Source organism: Dicentrarchus labrax, unplaced genomic scaffold, assembly GCF_905237075.1.
Source record: "Dicentrarchus labrax unplaced genomic scaffold, dlabrax2021, whole genome shotgun sequence".
NCBI lineage: Eukaryota > Metazoa > Chordata > Actinopteri > Moronidae > Dicentrarchus > Dicentrarchus labrax.
In genome coordinates this window covers 2,648,245-2,671,036 of record NW_026136714.1, presented here as the reverse complement: position 1 = coordinate 2,671,036, position 22,792 = coordinate 2,648,245, and the positions used below count along the sequence as shown (strand labels likewise).

Here is a 22,792-nt window from a genome sequence, read left to right as displayed (position 1 = left end):
ATATTGGAGGAGGAGGAGGAAGAGGAGGAGGGAGAGCACTGATGCTTGGTCCATTTTTGCTGTTATACAATGATTACTTGGGAAAACAAGTCAACATACCGCAGGTCTGATTAGACCTAATCATTATTAATTCACTGTCAGATGTTTGCTACTGACTACGATGCTCACAATATATCTGAGACTTAGGTTAAATTTACTTTAATTAATTTAATTAATTTAATTTTTAAAAAAGTTTTCGGCTTCATAACGCATCATACATAATCAGATTTAATAAATAAATCCAATCTTTTTTCTGCAAATGGATATAGAAAAATGTTATTTGTACACACAGGTTTAGAATTACAGCTGCATTTTTCCAGAAGAAGAAGTCCATATGTTAGTGTTTAGTGGCGAGAGGAGGCTCACTCATGCAGGACTCTTATTGGCTCACTGGTGTTGAGCTGAGTGAACCCTCGTGTGGTTTGAAATGCCCTCATCCCATCAATCCCCCTGTACATAGTTTTCCAATTCTTGTGATTATTCCAGTTAAAGAAAAGGGAAAAGGGTGCAACGTTATTGTGTAATATATGGTGATACATTTAATATCAAGTCGATCCATTAATTAGTGATTGTTTTTGGGGACGTTACAAGTTGAATTAATATGTTGCAGCTGGTGCAGCTGACAGGGTTAAATTTGTGCACAATGCTGGACAGTGTAGTATCTGAAAAATGAACAGAATCAAACTATCAATTTATTATACTATATACTTTATGATGATATGACAAATAAACAAGAAATTAATATAGATAGGTCAGAAGAGGGAGGGTGATGAAGGCTACAGCTTGTAGTTAGTTAAGGATAGTTTTGTGTGTAATTTAAGTTTCTATGATAAAACCATAACTCGATACTGAATCTAAAAAACGGAATACGCCTCAGTGTAAATAGCAGACTGATTACATTAAACTGCTCTTAAAGGCACCGTTGCAGCACCAACCAAAACAACAGCAGACAATTTAAACCTCTTCACTTAAAAGTATCCAAAGAGTCTTAACGGGTATGACAGAACCTGCCGATTAAAACACTCACAGATTTCTACAAGGACAGACCATCCACCAGTTGTCTCTGCACTAAACTTTAACTTTATTGTCCAAGCAAACAATCAGAAAAGCCAGTGGTGTTGTGCAGGGTATATGCAGGTTTAAGTTGCAGATTTAGTGAAATAATAAATAATCTCAAAATACATTTGGAAGTGACAGAAAATAGGGAAAGTAGTGGTAAAGTAAGTAATGAGGGATTACGTAGTAACTACTGGATGTAGCACTTTAGTTGGGGCGGCACACGAAAAGGAAATAATGATTTAGAAAATAAATAATTGATGAGTTGTTACTAGTGTTGTGCTGCTCAGTGGCTGATTCATCAGGAACCACTCATGAAGAAAGTGTTCAGTATGATTCACAGATATTTATGAACAAAAAATTCCATAATGATTCATTAATACAATCTGCTCTCAAGTAACTCACATCATCTACTATAAAGCCCTGGAGTTATTCGGGCACTCCTCTTTAATGGCTTATTAATAATTCATGAGTTATGTCTCACTGACTCTGCAGTAACTGTTCACATTTCTGTGTACTGTATTATAAAGTGTTACTGCTGCTCATGATATATTTAAGTCTTACAATTAACAAAGAACAAAAACAAAAACACAATAGAAGAAAAAAGACATCTGGACAAATTTGCATGTGTACATACAAAGAAAATAATTAAATTAATTAAATAAAAACAAACAAACCACCAGGTTAATAGGAGCCATTCAATGATTAATATAAGTATGTTTATGTTAAGAGTATTTAACACTGTCCCTATAGAACAATCCCACTCTTCACTAGATCACATTTTCCCCAGTTGATATTACGCTGTTCTAACTTGCAATGGTTTATGGCGATTACTTTTTCCAAATGATATTGGTTTTAACAATAAATAAATAATATTAATAGGTATAAACTCAAAATAAATGTTAAGCGGCTTTAACCAATTTTGAATATTAATCAACTGGTCTTCCTCTTCCTCATTACAGAATCTACATAATGATGTCCAACCTGTGAAGTTGTTTTTTAGCTGCAGTGATTTTATAAAATATCTCTAATAAGTGAAAGATTCTGGAGTAGGAAAACATGTTGATGAACAGACAGGTGTCTTGGTTGTGTGTTGCATCTCCACATTCCAGTAACAGCTCACTAATGAGAATTTCAGTCCTGCCCCTCAGCGCTCCCACTGCGGCCGTCCCTGAAGATCTTTGTTTTTCATGTTGTCACCTGGAGGTTCGCTGTTGTCATGGGATGCAACTACACACATGCAGACAAAAAAACACAATGTGCAAGATTAAACAGTATCAGCTGCTTCACATGACTAGCTGCCAGATGATTTAATAATGTGATATGGGAGGTGTTGTAGTTACAGTGTCGTTGGACAGAGTTGCACTTACATTAAAAGTGAAGTTCTGCTTTAGAAGAAGCAGTTAGAAGCAGTCTTTCCAGACTTTTAATGGTCTCATCTACTCCAACAAGCAATATGTTGATACATTTGATATTTTTTCTGATATTTTAACTTGCATTTCTGTCTCACTACAGTGTTTTTAAATATTATCTCATACATCATGCTGCATTACACCAGACTGTAGGCCTGAATCCCCTGGTATTCAGCCCCTCTGAGGACAAACACCCCAGTCAATTAGGTCCTTCCCACGCCAGCACTCCTCGCATAATTGTAGTAGCTTCAGTTCAAGGGAGCACTGCAGCTGTCAAGACAAGAAATAAACATGAGTGAATTATCATCTGAAACAAATCCACAAATACTGGTGAACAGTAAACCGAAGGAGCAGCTGGACGACGCTGCTGCAGCAGAGGAGCAGATGTCCGGTCTGGACGAGGAATGTTCGGAGGACAGCGTCTCTGCAGAAAAGGAGACACAAGCAAGGGTGCAGTCTGTTTTCCAGCAGGTACGTAACCGGATCAGATCACAAGTGGCCATGAAGGCCCCAACGACCAACATACTGGATCTAGTGCAAAGAGTCAGAGACAGAGAAATGGAGAATGCTCAGATGAACGGGGAACCTGAGGGGGAGGATGTCAGCAGTGAGGGGAAGAAACAAGCAGAGGTGTTGACAGATGACAGCAAAGATGAGATGGATCTAAGGGATGAGGTGTTGTGTGTAATGTTTGAAAAAAAGCTTGAGACTAGTACAAAGGCCTTAAGGGATGAGTTGGAAGTGCAGATTTCTCAGGTGCGTGCAGAAATGCAGGCTTACACCGACCGGGCTCTGAAAGACTTGGAGTGTAAGATGCACAGTCTACATCAGCCACATACCAAAGAGCATCAAGCCCCAGACAAGAAACAGAAGCCTTCAGCACCTCCTTCGCTGGCGTCCAGAAGAGGGAGAGTCCTGACTCGGACCATGACCACCATCATCCCTAAGACGTGTGCTCCCGTCATCATTGGCCCACGCGCCAAATCAGAGACACTGAGCTCCTCGAAGGGTGAAAGCTCTCGACTTCTGCGGAGAGATCCAGTGTTCTCCCTGGCAGTCAACAAGCCGGGCCAGAGCCACAAACCGCTGCTGCCCCCTGCTTGCCTCCCACTGAATCAGCGCAAAAGACCTGTGCAGCCAAGAGCTAAAGCAGGGAACTCTTAGATAACAAACCAGGGCCATAAGCATCCAGGTCACATTTATAAAGAGAGCCTCTGCTATTGCTTGTTAACCATTACTGTAACTGCTACTGTCTCAGTTTCTGATTTACCTCACTTTCAGCCATATTGCTCACTTTTTGTAGTAAGTTTGAGAAATTGAAAATTATAATGGTGAACATAATAAAGCATCTTTCATCTGAAAAGAGGTTTCCTATTCACTTCAATACACTCAGTGCATTTTTGTGCCATTTTTTAGCCCTTGAAATAAATTCATTTGGGAGTCCCCTCAACAAAGACAATACCTTAATATAAAATCCAGGCTCTGTTAATCAAAGCATTTACTGTACAGAACTAATTTGGGTTTTAAAAGTTCCTGTTTTACAGGTGGATGGTTTTACAGAAGCATGTTATGCTTAGGGGGTAGTACTATTATACAATATCGATTGATGTAGTAATGGTGATATGTAAAAGTCGAGGTATAAATAAAAAAATAATGATGGCTGAAGTCCATTTAGCTGCTTCTGTGTCTGTTTTCTGGCATTGGCTCACTGGGACACTTGAACATAACAGATCGTTAATGTTATTAGTAACACCTGTACCTGCTGTGAAAAAGGCCTGCTGTAAAACTATGGTTACCAAGGTTGCCGTGGTTATATAGGAGGCACTGTGAGACATCCTGACCTGATAGAGGTAGTAGGTAACTGTATGGATTCTAGCACAAAGGGACTGAAAGATGTTGCTTAAATATAAATAAGTAAGTAAGTAAGTCAGTTAAGCCTATATAACCATACCCAATCATACATACATAGGGAGCATATAAGTACAAACATATGGAAGATAAAACAAGACGGGAAGGATAAATTAAAGAGAAACGAGATGAGAAAACAAACGACATCTCTAAAAACGCTTGCCAATAGAGGTGGGTTTTGAGGAGCCGCTTAAAACAGTCCATGGACTCAAAACAGCAAAGGGACAGTCACCTTTAGTTTTGCAGTTAGAGTGGGGAATGGATAACAGGCCTAGATTTGAGGAGCAAAATGGAATGAGGAACAAGGAGATCTGAAATGTAACTGGGAGCAAGGTCATGAATTACTAAAAAAGGTAATTGTACAGTCTGACCAACAGATGGCAGCAGTTCATTCATATGGACTCACAAGAGTCCCACCCAGATGAATAAAACCTCTGTGTCACTGTCTGCGCAGAGTGATGAAGCAATTTTTATAACTGAAGGACTCTTGTAGCTGCAGTGGACCAATGTGAACTATGGATAAACTATTTTTTATTTTATTTATGTTTTTGCTGTATAGATATGAATAAACAGTATGGCCCTGAATAATGATGGGAAAAGTTCTTGTAATTGAACAAACTGTATCATATCAAACCAAAATCAGAAACAGGTTTATTGCCAAGATGGTTTTTACATACAAGGAATTTGCTTTGGTATACTGGTGCAAAAATAATAATAATAATAATAATAATAATAATAATAATAATAATAATAATATAAACAGAACCAGAAAAATAAAGATGAACACAAGTCAAGAAGCATACACAGAAAAATAAGAAACAATATATGAAAGAAATACTATAAAGTGTAGAGCACCTGACCCATGAGGTCACCATTTTGAAGTTAGAAAGCAGCTGAAGGTGAAGTAACTGTCTCCTGTTAATACGTTGTGCAGTCTGCTGCTGTTCCCCAGTGGCCGAACAGCAGAGGACCACTGATTACTCCCAGGAAAGAAGATGTGTAACTACCGTGTTAAGAAGAGATGAAGTGAGGCATAGGAAAGTGTGCAAGATCATTTTACTCCATTTTTTACTTTGATGGGGCTTCCTAATGACAGATTCAAGATTTAAATTATACATTTAAATAACTTTTTTAAAAATTATTATTTGAACATTATTATTATTTGTCACCATGATGCTGATTCGACACAAAACTTGCCACATATACTACTAGTAATAATAATGGCTTTAATAAAGACATTATAAAGAGGTCATATCAATAAAAAACAGACAATGAATACAATATATATATATTTATACATATATATACACAGCAAAACAATACAGTACTAATACAGAGACTCTAAACTTTTAAATGTTTTGATATCTGTCCATTTGTTTTCTGCAGAAATATGAAATTATTTTTTTAATTTCTAGCTTCTGATGAGAGTCAAAAAGGGTTAAAGGGTCAAAATTAAACATCAACAACATTTCAAAACTGAAATCCTACCATGTCTTTTATTAAATTTAGTTTATTTAAAAACAGGTATTCTCCCTGAGACCTGTGTACACAAAAATAAACATATCTACAGCATATTAAAGCATTCACACACACACAGTATACAAGGAGTTATGAGAGGTCACACCCTCTATGGTACAGGCGTAACCAGTGGTGTAGTACAGGGTATACCTAGCTATTTTTCAGTCACTTCTAAATCCCCTCTGCTGCGTTTATTCATTAATTTTGTTCCCGTAGGATGGCGACGGCATGGCATAGTTGTCCAATTTTCATGAGTGGATGCAGTAAAAGCCCCTCTTCATAAAAGCCTCTCTATGAACGGGTGCTGCAAATTAGCATCCGCTGGCATCGGATAGCTGCTTTCAGTCTGTCTGTGTTTACTGTATCTATAAGGAATATATTTATGTATTTATATAAGTAAGGAAAACTTAATAATTAAAATGCACAATTATGTCGTTGTCTCACCTGTGAGCCAGTATTGGCCAGTAAATCTGCACATGCTCTGTGGCTAATGTGTAAATACTACTGGCCCATTTTTGGATGAAGTAAACATGCAAGAGTAGTCTTACATGTCACTGTTTATAACACAGGTTGTTTATCCATTGGTGGACAGAAGAAATTGGGGCATAAATTAGTTTCAGGCACCACTACACCACTGGGTGTAACTCGTGCATGAAAGGTGATCAGCACCCTGTCGTTTACCTCTCATATTTACTTGTGGAGACCTGAGCACCTGAGTGCTTCCAGCAGCTGAACTGGCACTGGGACCAGCCAGTGACAGGAGATGCATTTAGCCCTGAAGCAGCCACGGGAGCAGTGTGCCTCGAGGCAGGCTCCTCCACAATGGACGGGATAGAGAAGGATGTGAAGAGGATCTTTGTGTCTAAGGGACGATGAGCCCTGAGCAACCATATCCGGAGGGGACGAGGGTCCAGCACATTCAGGTCTGGCCAAGCCACGCTGTCCTCGGAAGCAGCATCTCTCGCCTAACGATATCCACCAGCAGCAGGGCTCATTGCTATGCACTATGCAGCCGGGTTCATGGTTTTTCCTTCAAATATTCAGATAGATAGATAGATAGATAGATAGATAGATAGATAGATAGATAGATAGATAGATAGATAGATAGATAGATAGATAGATAGATAGATAGATAGATAGATAGATAGATAGATAGATAGATAGATAGATTCCACATATGTGCCACATATGTTAAAAGTTTAACCCCAGTCTTTACAGTGTACTCTACTACTGCTCTGACTACAATCCTCTCAGTCACCCAATCAGATCTGGTTAGTGCTGTACCGGGTGGAGTGGACATGACCCTGAACAACAGTGAATAACAATGACAGGGAGGCGGCGCTGGGGGAGATCCATTTGAAAGCCCTGATTTCCTAATCACCTCTTGAAATGTGCCACAAGATAACAAGATTATCACAAACACACTGATCTCATGTAAATGCCCTGTTTTTCCAGGCTGTTGTTCTCAAGGTCTGGACAATTACAGTGAGAGGCCACTTCCAGGTTGAACCAGCCTGAGACAAGTTGATTTCAATAGTGATTCCTGAGCAGACGTAGGAGCAATTTACAGTCATCACACGGGGAAGAGGTCGAGGAGGGAGGCTGCAGCGTTGGTGTGTATTGGATACTCAAGTGGCCACTTTAGTGAGGCGCGATTAGACATGTAATACCCCATTATTTGTGAGACCTTATTGATAAGATTTGTGGTGATTTGGCTCTTTTTCCAGGCTCGATGGAATTCCAGTGATCACAATCAGCGCAAGCAAAAGGGGAAGAAATGTTGCTGTGAATGCAGAGAGGGATTAGCTTCGACCGGTTTTTATTTACATCCAGAAGCTCAAACTGCTGAAAGATCACGAGATAAGCTCTGTGGAAGGGTTAGAGAGTGGTGAACTTTTTTACTCTACTTTCCATATAAAATATCTCATATTTAGACAGAGGCTGCAACTAACTAACTAACTTACTGTCAATAATATGCAGATTATGTTCTTGGTTAATCATTAGCTCTAATGTCAGATCCCAGGTTGCCTAGGGTCCTCTTTTCTCCAATCAACAGTCCAAAACCCAAAGCCATTTAGCTCACTGTCATACTGTAGACCAGGGGTTCCCAAACTTTTTCATATCAAGGACCCCCACATAGATGCACACTAGATCACAGACCCTCAACTTAAGAGGATTATGTCTTAAGGAATCATTTTTATTTTTAGGTTTGAAGATAATAAAGTTTTCACTGATCAAACAGGATCACTATAAATTGAGCCCTATCACTTCCCTTGTTCCAACTTACACAAATGTGATAAAAGTCGAAATACTATCTTCCTCTCTTTGTTGGGGACCCCCTACAACCCACTTAAGGACCCCAGTTTGAAAACCACTGCTGTTAAAAGACTAAATAAAACCAGCAACTATTCATATTTGAGAGGCTGGAAAAAAGTTTATTATCTTAAACTTTGGATAATGAACATTTAAGATCTGGACAGCTCTGTTAGCTTATCTTGAAACCAGCTATTCATTACATTACATCTCCCCATTTGGGAGGGGAGGGGTGACATCAGGGAGACAGAAAAGACTGAGAAAAGAAATGCTTCATGTTCACACTCTAAATAAGTGAAACATTAGTGGGAGGGGATGGGGGGTCAGTTTTGACAGAGGGGAAACTGCTACAGTACTTTCCAGGTTTCTGCGTCAGGTTAGACTGACTTGTTTTGGTGGATCAGAGGCTCTGCTGTCTAGACTGGCTCTGGGCTCATACTCAGACCACAGACTCAGACACTTTATGTTATTTACAGTACAGTGTGAGCCTTAATCCTCCGGACAGTTTCTCATCACAAATCTGTCAATCCTGGGCTTAAAAAGACGGTTCCTCGTACAAAATCCAACCAATCCAAGAAAATATTATGGCAGCTAAACAGTGTCATATTGATGCTACTTATTAAGCATAAAGATAATGTATATTAACCCAAAGGGCACAAAAACACAATCCTACAAATGATAAGGTAAGTAAAATGGGAATCCTGTGTTACATAATATTATTGGAGCCACATGGCAACAACATGTGTGTTTAGGGAACATCTGTAAACTTCTGGCTACAGAAAATTATTTTTATTTTTATTTAAAGCAACAACTTCACGTTCTGGGCAATACGTGATAATTAGTCGTCTTTAGAGGCGCTGGTAGGTTGCTTTTGGAGAGAGCAGAACCAGGCTAGCTGTTTCCCCCTGTTTCCAGCCTTTATGCTAAGCTAAGCTAACCGTTTCTGGCTCCAGTTTCATGTTGAACAGACAGACTTGAGAGTGGTATCGATGCTCACAGCAAATAACTGTATTTCTAAAATTTTCAAAATGTTTAACTTTAATAAAAAAAAGGTGGTCAGATCCAGTTTGAGTCAGACTTATGCTTGACTACATATTTCATTATATAATATTAATAGAAGGTGATAATACATATGTCTGACATTAATGGATAAACAGCACCAAAAAATATTATACCTCTTATAAATAAATTATTATCTACTTGTATTTATTTATTTTTCTTTTCCCTGAAGGTTCGATGTTGAGGGTGTGCGGGAGTGTTTAAAAATGTTGTTACCGTATGTACGACTGTATGTTCCAACTTACAATAAATATCATGTAAATAAAATATGTATTACACACAACTGTCATTTCATTTATATATTGTGACATCATTTTTTTCCAACTGAGACCCGCCCAGATCAAACCAGTGAGAAAAAAAAGACAGATATGAAATACTCTCAAGAGAAAAAAACTGTTCATACTTTGGCAGAACATTTTGTGTCCTGCTTATAGTGAAAAAGATGATCGAAAAAATATGTTTTTCAGGACATTTAAAGAAATAACAGATAATTGAGAGGAGAAGAACACACACACACACACACACACACACACACACACACACACACTGCTGCTCACCTACATACCCAACCACCCACACACACAGGAACAAATGCATCCCACACTTCAGCACTCTCACCCCCCTCCACCAAGTCCTCTTTCCTGGTTTTTGGGGCTCCTTTGTGCTCCAGATTCACAGGTAAGACAAACAGACAAGGCAGGCAGGGAGACGGACACCCAAAGGTCCTTTTGATCTTTCAGACAAAGGTTTTGGGCGGATAATAACTGATGCTCTCACCCCCTCCTTCCTCAATCCTCCTCCTCTTCCTCCTCCTCCTCCTCCTCCTCCTCTCCCAGCTCTGTGTTAAAGCAACTAATGGATGGATTGTATGGAGAGATACTTTCCCTAACTGCATCTTTTGTGATACGTTTCCCTGAGTTAATACTGTTTGTCTTGACAGTGATTAAAGGAATGGGGAGCTGATCGTGTGTGTGTGTGTGTGTGTGTGTGTGTGTGTGTGTGTGTGTGTGTGTGTGTGTGTGTGTGTGTGTGTGTGTGTGTGTGTTATGGTCTTACAACAGGTGGACGAATGCTACAGGGAAAGTGGGGTTAGCGTTGACAGCCCATGGAATGTGTCAGATCTCTGTTTACATGTGCATATGAACACACACACACACACACACACACACACACACACACACACACACACACACACACACAGCAGAGTGCATTTGTTGCTGCCTGGGTGGGATGGAACAGCAGGGAGATCTGAGGAGAGGCGAGCAGTTGTGTTTTGGTTCAGATGTCCCATTTGGGTGTGGCGGCTCACGCTGACGACAACAGCCAGAGCAGGCACCTGTGCCTGTGCGCCTTTAATGTGTTTCACTTGCAGCTTGGGCTGGATATGCTGAGAGACGGTGCTACCAGTGAGATTAAAGGGTAACTCTGGTGAAATTATATATGCTTCTTATTATCAACTAATTCAAAAAACAACACATAATATTGTTGGTTGAGCAAAAGCCATCTTCTTCTTCTGTGCCATACAGCTCTGTTGTAGTCCTAACTATTAAAAGCAAATTAATGAGCCTCACTCTGGCACTGGGTTCCTTTATTACCATGAACACACACACAGTGTAGTTTTTACTCAGACCCACACTCACCATCCAGCTGCTGTAAATACTCAGTAGAACACAACAAGGCTTTTCCATTGCCACCATTTGTCACTCTGATTTATGTTTCAATTACCAGTTTAAACGAACTGAGTTGTTCCGAATTGTCAGAGTCGGGCTAAAGCACGACTGACCGCCTCCAAGCGTGTTGCGTTGATGTCAAACAGACTGCGGCTGACCCGTGATAACCCCCTTCCCCCCCTCAAACAACCAGGGACTTTAATTCAGAAGAATTTACAGGACATGAAATATGTCACTCACCGAATTAGAAGAGCTTAGATAGAGGCTATTCTTTAATAAAAGTGTTTTTATTTTTAGTTTTATTTGTTGCCCTCTCTTCATTCAATCTTGAGTTCTCTCAACCAGGCCCAGTCCTAATCAATTTGGCACCCTAGGCAAGATTTTAGGTGGCGCCCCCCTTGCATCGCAGTAAATTCCACTGCCAGTTATATACAAACATATACTCACGAAAGAAACTGAATAGCTTTGTCTTTGACATTTTATTTTATTTTTAGAGAAACAAGTTGCTCAATCAAAACAGTTAACAAGAAAATAATAAATTAGAAATAAATAATACAAGAAATGACAGGACAGGAGGATCACTTGATGCTGTTGAAGCGGCGATGACTGTAGATGGCTCAGGATTTGCAGGAGGTGGATTTAGATATTTCAACAGTGCATCTGAAGGGAGAAAAGGAGTAAGTGACACTGTTGGGTGTTACAGTCTAATAATAAAAGAAATTATTCCAAGAATAAAATTAAATAATAAAATGGAAAAACCTAAGAGATGCATTACTTTCACTGTACTGTACATGAATGATATACAGTGCAATTTTTTTTAATATGCAAATTAGATTAGATTTAATATTATTGTCATTACAGTGAAATGCTGATTAGCAGAATGCAAAGAAGCAGTAAACTGCAGAATAATATAACATATGGGAATGTATTAACATTAATGATGTGCACTTAAACGTGGATGTAAAGTTGTAAAGCAATTGCGGGATGCAACTGAGTTTAGTTTGATCTGTTGCAGCTATAAGTAGCCCTCCTAAGAAGGAGTTGTCGGTTTTCTGCATAATCTTATCAGTCTATAGCAGCGTATAACATTTTTGGTGCAATGTCAATTTTCCTATCAAGTGGTTGCTCGATGGCAAACTGATCGTGTTGCCATCGAGAAAACACGGACTTAGAAATAATAGCACCAACTAGTTTTAGTATAAAAATATTGAAAGTTGCACCTTTTTTTTCTTTTTCTTCCCCAATTGTGGCGCCCCCTATATGGTTGGCACCCTTAGCATTTGCCTATACTGCCTATGCCAAGGGCCGGCACTGCTTTCAATCGTCGCTGCTCTCTCTGCCTTTAAAACAGGGATCTCAAACTGCTGGCCTGGGGGCCCTTCATATGCAATCAAAATATTAATACAGTTCTCTTTTTAAAACACTTTAAAGCCTGCACATGTATGTAAAGGGAGCATAAATGTGTATCGCATCTGAAAATAGCCCCCAACAAATGCAATGTTTGCTCCCTTTTGAGTGATGACTGCTGAAAACGACGGTGCCCAGCTGTTTTAGGAAATTAATTAGATCATTTAAAAAATGAAACCATATATTTGAGACCCAGTTCATCTTCAGTTTACGTCTTCAGTAGCAACAATTAGGTTTTGTAACTCACAGCCGTAGATAAGGTTGTAAAGTTGTAAAGTATGAAAATACAGACTTGTGCATTGTTGGTTTGACCTGTTGACAATAACAAACATATCGAATATCGCCAGCCTTATCCTTTAAAAGGGAAGGGATCCATTATTGTATCCTTGGATATGACAGGAAGTCCACAGAAGAAACAATAGTAAAACAGACCCACAGCTTAAGAAAGCAAATGAGTTTATCTTCATGCTATAAGAATTTGAATATAAGTATCCCTCATTTATGTGATAAAATTATCTGTGCAATGTGTCATGTATAGTATGTTTGAAGCAGAGGGTTTTGTTGTTGCAGCTGTTGATCAGAACAACCAAAACCAAATTAATAGGAAGGTCTCTCCTCCTGATGAGGAATAAACAGCATTTTAAGGGGCCGTTGGATTAACATGGTTGAACTCCCTCTAAGAATACTTTGTGAGCACTGTAAAGCCCACATCCAAACATCCATACACACTAACAGGTCATGTGGGCCACACAAGAACACACACAACATTTATGTGCATTTGGAGGCCTACACACAACTGTTGTTTTTGTGGTGGCGGTGCCCCCCGTGTAGTCCCCGGTGCTTTGGTCAGCTGGTATTCTGGGTGAGTTATCCCAAAGTGGACTTGCTGGCTAACAGCATCAGACAAGCTGTCAGCCCAGCTCATCTCAATAACAACAACAAGTCTGGCCAGCCCAGCATGCATGATTGACTCCACCCTGATTCCACTGTCTTATTGTCAAACTCATATCTACTGTTTATAGATGAAGGCTTTTGTTATGGTCTTTCCATTGTTTAATGATGCTGTTGAAAGCCTGTGCTATGGCTTTGAGTCCCTTTGTGCTTATGACACCACTTATAAATCCTCCCAAATGACATCTGAACTATATGAAGAATAACTGTGTGCTGAAGCAATCTTGTGTCTGTCTGTGTGTGATGAATAATCCATCACAGTGAACCATCTTGTGATTTATTTCAAGCTCCACCGCTGTCAAATCTTCTCCCCATTGCCAGGACGGACAATAAGTAACATATGATCTCTCACGCACAAACACAAGATGAATCAAGCGGCTTCACATTCTCGCCGTTTCACACATGTTCTTACTTTAAGACGTGATGCAGGACCAACTCATATAGCTGTGATTTTTCCTTCACCTCATTCACAATTTCTCCTTTTTTTTTTTTCTTCCCCCGAGCAAAGTCTCTCTGCTCAGTGTGTTGGAGCATCTGCAGTCAGACGGCCTCTTCCCGTCACCCCCCCTCCACCACCACCACCACCACCAGCCCCGCCCTGCACCCGACAACCGCTCTAACTGCAATCTCTTGTCAGCAGGGACAAATATTGACTTGTTTGGTGGCCCGACCTCTGCCAGGATTAGAGCCCCGCTTCCCCCCCGCTGCCGCCGCCATCTCTAAACGGTGATTATGTCCAACAGAGCTCATTACTGTCAAATCAAAGGATCCCTCAGAAGAGTCACTCGTTGGTAATGACCCTATTATTCAGTGAACATGTGGGGTTTGGTTGGCTTTACCTCCTACAGATAGATAGTCCTGTCTAGATGCTGACAGTCCAGTCTTTTTGGGACAGTAACATTGTTTTACATGAATTATGGGTACTTTAACTCACCTATTTGACTGCAAACACATTGCATAGTGCCTCCTACTGCAAATACATTCTTTCAGATTCCTTTGATTGTTACCCACAAGTCTGTGTCATCAAATAGTTAAAGTACCACAGCTGATTGAAGTCACATATCGAATACACACTTTCAGGATGACGGTTACTTTGCATAATCCGGTTACAGTCTGGATACTGGCTGTGAATCAATAGAGATTAGAGACCCATTAGTCTGAAGGTGTAAACCAAATGCAAGGCATTCATAACAAAGCTTGAACCCTCTGGAGATACTTAACGCTGAAACAACAGGATGGTGCAATGAAACTGATGTGAAACTACGGGTTGAAAGAAGTTCTAGCATTAGGATTTACTCGGCTTTCTCCACCTTTAATATGACATTTTCAAAACAAAAGCATGACTTTCACACACACTCTCAATGAATCTAAGAGATCTGGTTCATAGAATACATCTTTAATACAGTAGTTAGTTACAGTGATGTCAAAAAATAAAACATATGCATCAAATTGGAACATTTATTTACAGAGTTCCTTTGTCCCCTTTAGTGCCGTGACTACACTGCGAAACCCCTCCACCCCATCCCACCCCGCCCCGTTCCTGTTCCCCAACAACATTTGTCAACTGCCATCTGCCTGTCTGCCCCCGTCTCCTCTCCACAAACTATATAATTAAGCTGCAACACCTTTTCTCCTCTTACGTCCCCGTCCCCCCCCTCCTTCCTCCCTCCTGCAGCCCAGACTTCTACCTTCACAAACAACAAGCTTTAAAGAGGACACTGCTCTGTTTGATTTCCCTGCCCACACATTTTTTTTTTTAAACAAGTGCTTCTAAAACAAAACAGCAATAGGTCTGAACAAAAAGAAAATGCTATGGTATGAAAATACTGTACAGCTTTATGTTTCATCCAGTGTAAACAGATTTCCATGTAAATTGATTTACAATTCCCAACGTCACAGAAATGAGAAATGAGAACTTTTGCAGACAAAACTAAAAATATACTTCTTTTCTCTGAGAATTTTGAGGAACGAAGTAGCCGAGGGGCGCAGCCAGCTGGCTCCAGCTTCAAGTCCACACAACATACAGAGCATCCGCCTCTCTCGCTGTAGAAGAGGAGGTACGAATTATGGATTTCATGACTGTGAGCAGTGACAAAGTTCATCATCTCATCTTACCACGCTTTGAACAATGGACACGTAAAGTCTTTTTTTACAAGTGTTCCAGTGGTTGGAGCTGGGACCGGCCCGCAGCCCTGCTCCACCTTTCCTTTTACTCTCTAAACCTTGGTGGCCAGAGACTGAACCTCTGACTTCTGAGTCTGGGCGCTGAGCGTGGATGACATGGAGCTCATCTGACCATGCATAGCCTTCTTCAGGTTGAGCAGGCACAGACACTGGGAACGAAAACGCAGGTCAAAGAAGGCATACAAGAATGGGTTGAGGCAGCTGTTGACGTAGGCCAGGCAGGTAGCGTAGGGGTGAGCCAGGAGCAGAAAGCGCAGGAAGCCGCAGGAGTTCGGAGCCAGGTTCAGGTAGGAGAGGGCGTCCATGCTCTTCAGCACGTGGAAGGGAGTCCAGCAGATAGCAAACACCACCACCAGTGTGGTGATGATCTTCAGCAGCCGCTTCTTCTTCTGGTCCTCCTTGCGCAGGTTGTTGAAGTGACGTGTGACCGTGCAGCCGATGAAGCAGTAGAAGATGGTCATGGCCAAGAAAGGTAGCAGAAAACCCAGGGCAGAGGAGGACAGGCTGAGCCCGGCAATCCACAGGTACTCGTGCCTCTGGTTCCTTGTCACCAGGCTGAAGTCCATGGCGCACGTGGTCCGGTTGCTGTTTAGGTCGTTCACGGTGGTGCGGAAGAGCAGCGTGGGCACAGCCAGCAGGCCGGACAGGAACCAAATAGCACCCAATGACGCCAGCATGGTGCCCCGAGAGCGCAGCCTGCTGCTGGACAGAGAGTGCACGATGGCCAGGTAGCGGTCAAAGCTCAGGCAGGTGAGGCAGAAAACACTGGCGTACATGTTGACCAGAACAACATAGCTGCTGATCTTGCACAGAGCCACGCCGAAGGGCCAGTGGTAGCCCAGAGCTGTGTACACGGCCCACAGAGGTAGGGTTATAACAAAGGTGAGGTCAGCAAGGGCCAGGTTGCCTATGTAGACATCTGCAGCCCGACGTTTGGATTTGGATCTCCAGACAGTGAAGATGACCACACCGTTACCTGACAGGCCCAGGATGAAGATGAGCATGTAGAGGACGGGGATGAGGGAGTAAGAGGGCTCCCACTCTGAGAAGTCACAGTCAGTCTCATTGTCGTCGTAATACTCATAGTTATCAACATATTCCCCAGTAGTGGTCTCCATGCTGCAGCGGAAAAGATCTTTAACAAGAAAAATCCTTGGTCCTGTACAGTTCCAGGTCTTCAGAGGGTGAACGGAGGCAGAAATCAGGGAATCACAGGAGCTGCAGGTTCTGCTGAGTTGACTGCTGGTGGGAATTGGAGAGTGTGTGAGAGTGAGTGACTGTTGGCGCTGTCTGCCTTTTTAAACTCGGCCCTCCACACCCCCTGGTTCCCTCCCAGGACGACCCCCTCCTCCTCCACCTCCTCCTCCCCCAGTAAAACATCTCTCAGCCCTCCCCCTCCTCCTCCTCCTCCTCCTCTCTCTCACCTCTTCTGGATGAGCCCTTGAGGACAAGGAGCCACCCGATACCCCTGTAGACAGGTCAACCCCCTCCCCATAACGAATTAAACGTTTTTATACTTTAATTACTACAATTAATATCCAACTTTTAGGAACTGCAGCAAAATATTAATGCTGCTGAAAAACTTCCAAAACTGAAGAACTGGTCGACAGTTGAGTCTACATTGAGGGTCTGATCTGAGCAATGTTTTGCATCTGCTAAATAAAAGACATCAATCAATCAATCGATAAATCAATCAATCAGTCAGTCAAAGAATTTTAGATTTTATTTTGTCTGCCAACTTTACTTGTTTTTGTACTAAAGAGGAAATATTTAATTGACAAGATTTAATTTGAGATCGTGAGCCTAATATAATAATAATAATAATAATAATAACGTTATCGAACAGTTAATTGAATCAGTTTTTTCCCCCCATTATTAAAGTGAAAGTACGCAGACCTGTTGTACTTCACTCTTTCTCTTTTATTCGCCATATAAACGCACTTTTCAGTGCTGCGTTAGTTTCCTGCGAATATGTGGATTTTTCTCGTGTTTGGACACGTCCGGGCATTTCCACTGCTCTCGTTTTACATCACAATCAGCATAAGACGGCTGTTAGATGTGCAAACTGTCACATTTCGCCTCTAGTTAGCGCTTATTGATCGGAAAAAGACAAGAAAAGAGGAAAGTTATGGAAAGGAAAATGAAACAAGAATCCACCTTAACACATGAGATATAATAAATATAAATATGACGGGTTTAATGACTTGCCTCGGAATGACAGCGATAATTAGATCGACAGTGAATTGCAAACTGTTTGAAGATTAGATTAAATGTCAGCGGGCAGCTCAGGGATGTGTGAATTCAATTCTCAAGTCTGGGGATTCATTTCCATCAGAAAAGGACAAGCAAACACACCGGGCTGCAACAAAAACAAAAGGAAACCTCACATTGACACCATCACCGAGCTAACAATGTCTATCTCTAAATGCTTTTCATGGGACCTTTTGGTTAATACATGTTCATTAACCTGCTGATTACATCATATGAGGATCACTGCAGGTCAACTCAAAGGGAAAGGAATTAGAAATGTCTGAAAACTGTTCAATTTGCGTTTTATTTTGTAGTTTTTAAAGTGGTTTATGGCTCATTCATGTTTCAAATTACATGCACAGATTTGGTTGCATTACATGGGCAACTGTGTGACAATAAAGCAACACAGAATAAGAAAATCTGGAACATTTGGAAAAGGCTTTTTTGAAGGACTATTAACATTCAATTTAAAGATACAAATTTGCATTGTTTAACTTTTCCTAGCACAATTTGTCAAATCAGCCCACAACATTTGCTGTTTGCAGACCTGCAGTGAGACTTTAATCCAGCTCAAATGAATTACTGTCAGAGGAACAAAAGAACAGTGCTGGACATTATTTACAGTCCAAAAACAGGCCCCCTAGTGGCGATAACAGAGAGTTACTGCATGAATCCTCACACTGGATTATTACAGTGAGTGAGTGCTGATTGTACTGTACATAGAGCCAGCGAGGGGAGTCTAACATGGCAGAGACTTCATCATTCTTTCAACAATGCGGAGACGTTGGAGCCCAGTTTTTCCTCTGTGGAGACACAACTGCTGCTGCAGACGTCAGGTGAGAAACACTCAATTCTATTTACATGATTTTGTCAAAAAAATTCAAAGCTCTCACTCAAAAAGTTAAAGTGGTTATACTGGCTATCATAAAAGAAAAAGAAAAAAGCAAAGTGCTTATTCTGCTTCTACTTGATCTAGAAAACCACACACTCACACAAACACAGACACACACACACACACACACACACACACACACACACACACACACCAGGTGGGTCCCACCTCTACCTCATTCCCCAGGGAGAGGATTGGCCGCCTGCTGCTCGCAGGCCCGGTATCCCTTAGACAAATAAATTAGAAAATTTAAAAAATAAAGGCGAGTAGATAAGAAACAGATGGTCAGATTAGACCATCGTCTTGGATATCTTCAGAGGACCTCCTCACTTGTTAATCGCAGCCTTTATAGTTGCCAAGATAAAGTCCTGCTGCTGATCCTGAGGTCCATTTTACAGGGCCGGGGGTGGGGGGGTGGGGGGTGATTATTACCTAGGAGTGAGGATTTACTTACATCACTTTCCAAATAAAATAAGAGTGAAATGTAAATGACATTTTCGACATATTGAATTCTTTACTTTTGTGTTATATTTTGTTTCCGTGGCTGCATTGTGTCACAGGGTTTCTCTCCCTTAGGCCTGGACCACACATTGTCTCTGCCACAGCTGCGGCTGTTTTTGATCCGCTGCTGTAAAGACCCTGCTGCCTCTGCTTCACTCTGACCGTTATCTCAATACTCTCCTGAGGGATATCGTGGATACTTATTTAGCCCTTCAATGGAAAGTTGCTGCTATCACAGACATTGTAGCTGCTGATATTTTTTCTGCAAAAAGAGGGACGTGTGTGAGATATCCATCTTTACAGAGTTCACTGGAGTCAACGATAGGCGACTTGGGGGACATCTGTAATGGACGCCTGTCAGCTCCAGTCTGGTCCAAGGAGGAGATAAGTGATTGAAGGTGTAATCTGTGACCTGAGGTTTGTTTGAAGTGTAAAAATTGATGGCAGCACGAACATCCTTCCCCCACCTTTTTCTTTTGATTTGTGGTCAATACAGCAGACCCCAGGCCCCCACAAATCAGACTGAGGCACCCAGGGACCAGGGCCACAGGGGACCTAGGGTCACAGTGTGGTGTCATATGAAAGACAAGGTTGGTCCTTCAGTGCACTTAATGTGGAATCAAAATAATTCATACTGGACCCCGATTTGTGCTTCAATCTAGTCAAATCTTGAAGCTAACTGTGAGCCACAGGCGCGGACCTTTCACGTCGACCTGCTAAGTGCCGACTCTGCTGTGTCAGACGACGTCGCACTCCTGTGCCATGGAGCCAGTGCCACACCCTCAGATGTGCGAGGGCACTGCTCCTGCTGAGGGGTTTGCTAATTGGCAGAGCATCATGTCCAACTGCAGGTTATCTGAGGATCGCTGGCTGCTTGTGTGTGTGTGTGTGTGTGTGTGTGTGTGTGTGTGTGTGTGTGTGTGTGTGTGTCTGCTGCTCCTGCGTGACAATTTGCTTCTGCATGTCTGTATTTTCAGTGCAATAAGAAATGAAAGATCACAAGAAAGCACCAGAATGAAATACATTCTCACAATGTGAAATGGAAAGTTCTGTAAATAAGTCCCAGAGGGCATTGTATTGTACTGTATGAGCCTAATTAAGCTCAGTGGCAGCCATAACACAAACAGCTGTATACTCTTGACCTCAGCATTGAACTGAAGAGAGATCTCCACCCAATCATAAGACATGTTTGCGCTGATAAGGCTCCTCTATTGTTTCATTTTTGTCGGTTTAAGCACTATTCTCTAAATGAGCGCGGCACCTGTTGATAGGACGCTTTTAAAAATGTCATCATGCCTCCCGGATTAGGTTTAAACAATGATGCAAAATTGTTTTTGTTGACTGAAGATGGGAAGACATCTTGTTCAGATTGTTCTTGTTGTATGGTTTCAGGGTGTGTTCAAAAAGCACTGGAGTGGGCAGAGGCCTGAAGGCCCTCCCCAGTGTGAATAATTTGTGTTCTTGCAACCTCAGAGTCAGAAACCGATTATATGCTATATTTCTATTTCAATAATATCTCAAAATAATATAACAGCACAACATTAGTACAATTATTTTCAATGTGAAGGGCTCTATCTAGAGCCAGTGTTTGGTTTGTCTGTTCTGGGCTACTGTAGGGGAACCTCCATGGAAGTCGAGATGCTGTATCTGTTGGTAAATCGGCTCATTCTAAGGTAACAAAAACATAATAATTCAGGCGATTATAAACTAATGAAAACATACCTATAAATATTATATTCTGTTTTAGCCGATAGATCCTCCCTTCACACTGGACCTTTACCTACTTGGGAAATTAACTTTTCACTTAAAGAAAAAAACTCTCACCAATTTTAGACATCAAAGTCTGTTCCAAGATGTTGGGGAGTACTACTGCATGTGTAAAAAGTAGTTGTGTAAAGAATTTTGTAGCTCCAGAGGGAGCTGCGTGAAATGTCATAAAAAATGCCTCGAGTTTTGAAAATGAAAAAAGTCTGGAGGTGTGGAGAATGTATGTGATAAAAAGTCTATCTCTGGTTTTGCTGCATCAATTTGGATTCACTGTAAAAAAATATATATATATATATTTTTACGGTAGAAAACTGTCTGCTGTGGTTTACCATAGTAAAAAGGGTAGAACTTTCTACTATTACGGTAAAAGGTTATGAGTATTGTTGATTTACAGTTAAAGTTTGAGTTTTATTCTATGTTTTACATATAAACCCACATTAAACTGAACTTGAATGCACTAAAATCTTGTTGCTTCCCATTTATTTCCCATTTGATGCTGCTGTATGAAGAGGTAAACGCATTCAGATTTCATTATTCCAACATTTGTTGTGTGTCAGTAAAGTGAACATAGGGATGCATCAAAGCAAAGTTTTCCTTGGATGGCTCACATGAAGCGCAGGGTTTATCAGCACAAGTCACGCTGTCTGTGCCTGGGAGTCAGTTGGGTTCGACAGCCATATCAAAACCTAAACACGGCCCAGCCAGAGCCAAACTGCAGCAAGCACAATGTTGTTGTTGCCACCAGAAACAAAATCCTGACTGTTTATTTATGACTTATCTACCTTCCTTATTGCATGTCTGCCAAGAAAAGAAAAAAAAAACCACAAAGACACAATGCGGACAGGGTTTTTATTGTGACATTGCGATTCTCTGACCCGGCGCTTCGTTTAAATGTGCTTTTTTTGGCACTTTTACTTCCTCATTGGAATGTTTTGAACAGATCAACAGATTTAATCAGATAACTGTGATTTTAAATGTGAACCCTGACTGACCACCGGTGCTCTCTGCTCGTCCATCCCTGTTGTCTCCGCACCTCCAGTAGCTTGGTCAGGAACAAGGGGGTCACAAGGTGTTTCCCCTCTCCCCTCTTAGGACCCTGGACCACCCCCGCACCCATCCTCTCTCTCCCCACCATGCTGTGTGTGTGTATGTGTGTGTCAATGGACAAAACAGCAAGCACCACAGGATGTGCTATAATAGGACGGTTTGTCCTCCCCAACCGAGATGCTTCTGTCAGACTTTTGTTTTATAGCTGCTTGAAGTGCGTTATTTATTTAAGAGATGGCGTGATTGAGTGAAAATATAAATATTATATTGTTTTGTCCAACATTCCCAGAATGTTGTTTTAATAAAGTTGTCAAAATAGGTCAGACTGGTGTCAGATAAAAATATGTGGCATGATAATTTCTTGTATCTCGTCATTCTTCACTGAAGTGAATAGCTTCTGTCGGACATACTATATTTTTAATGTGCAGGTGAAACACTTAAGATTTATGTTTCACCTGCACTCACAGGGAAGACCAGGAAGGAAACCTTGTAGAAAAAGTAGGAAACAATGACACAGGAGGAAAAAAAGAAGCGGGAGATGAGTCTAATGAAAGAGAGGAAGAAATAAAGGGACAAAGGACAGGGTTGATGATGAGAGGGCAGTGGATGGCAGGCAGGCCAGTCCTCTCTCTGTGTAGTAGAGTTAATGACAGGGATTAAGGAGCTGGGGGGGGGACTGCTGGGATCTCCAGGCTCTGCTAGACTCCAGCGTGGCCCTCCCATCATCCCAGGAGATCTGCGGGAATCTGACTCCATTTGGCCTTAAATCTCCTGACAAAACAAAAACCATGTGGCTCAATTAGGAGGAAATTAGTTTC

The 22,792-nt window shown here is 41.3% G+C and overlaps 1 protein-coding gene and 1 long non-coding RNA gene across 2 annotated transcripts; one reads left to right on the top strand and one right to left on the bottom strand.

The window, feature by feature from the left end:
• Positions 1-14,708: 14,708 nt before the first annotated feature.
• aplnra (apelin receptor a) lies at positions 14,709-16,805 on the bottom strand. The gene has a single exon (XM_051423338.1). It carries the CDS (start codon positions 16,633-16,635, stop codon positions 15,550-15,552), a length of 1,086 nt encoding a protein of 361 aa, XP_051279298.1. The 5' UTR covers positions 16,636-16,805; the 3' UTR covers positions 14,709-15,549.
• A 1,510-nt stretch (positions 16,806-18,315) lies between these two features.
• LOC127376566 (uncharacterized) lies at positions 18,316-21,390 on the top strand. The gene is made up of 2 exons (XR_007887535.1): positions 18,316-18,603; positions 19,236-21,390. It is a non-coding gene; the product is annotated as an uncharacterized LOC127376566 (long non-coding RNA).
• Positions 21,391-22,792: the final 1,402 nt, after the last annotated feature.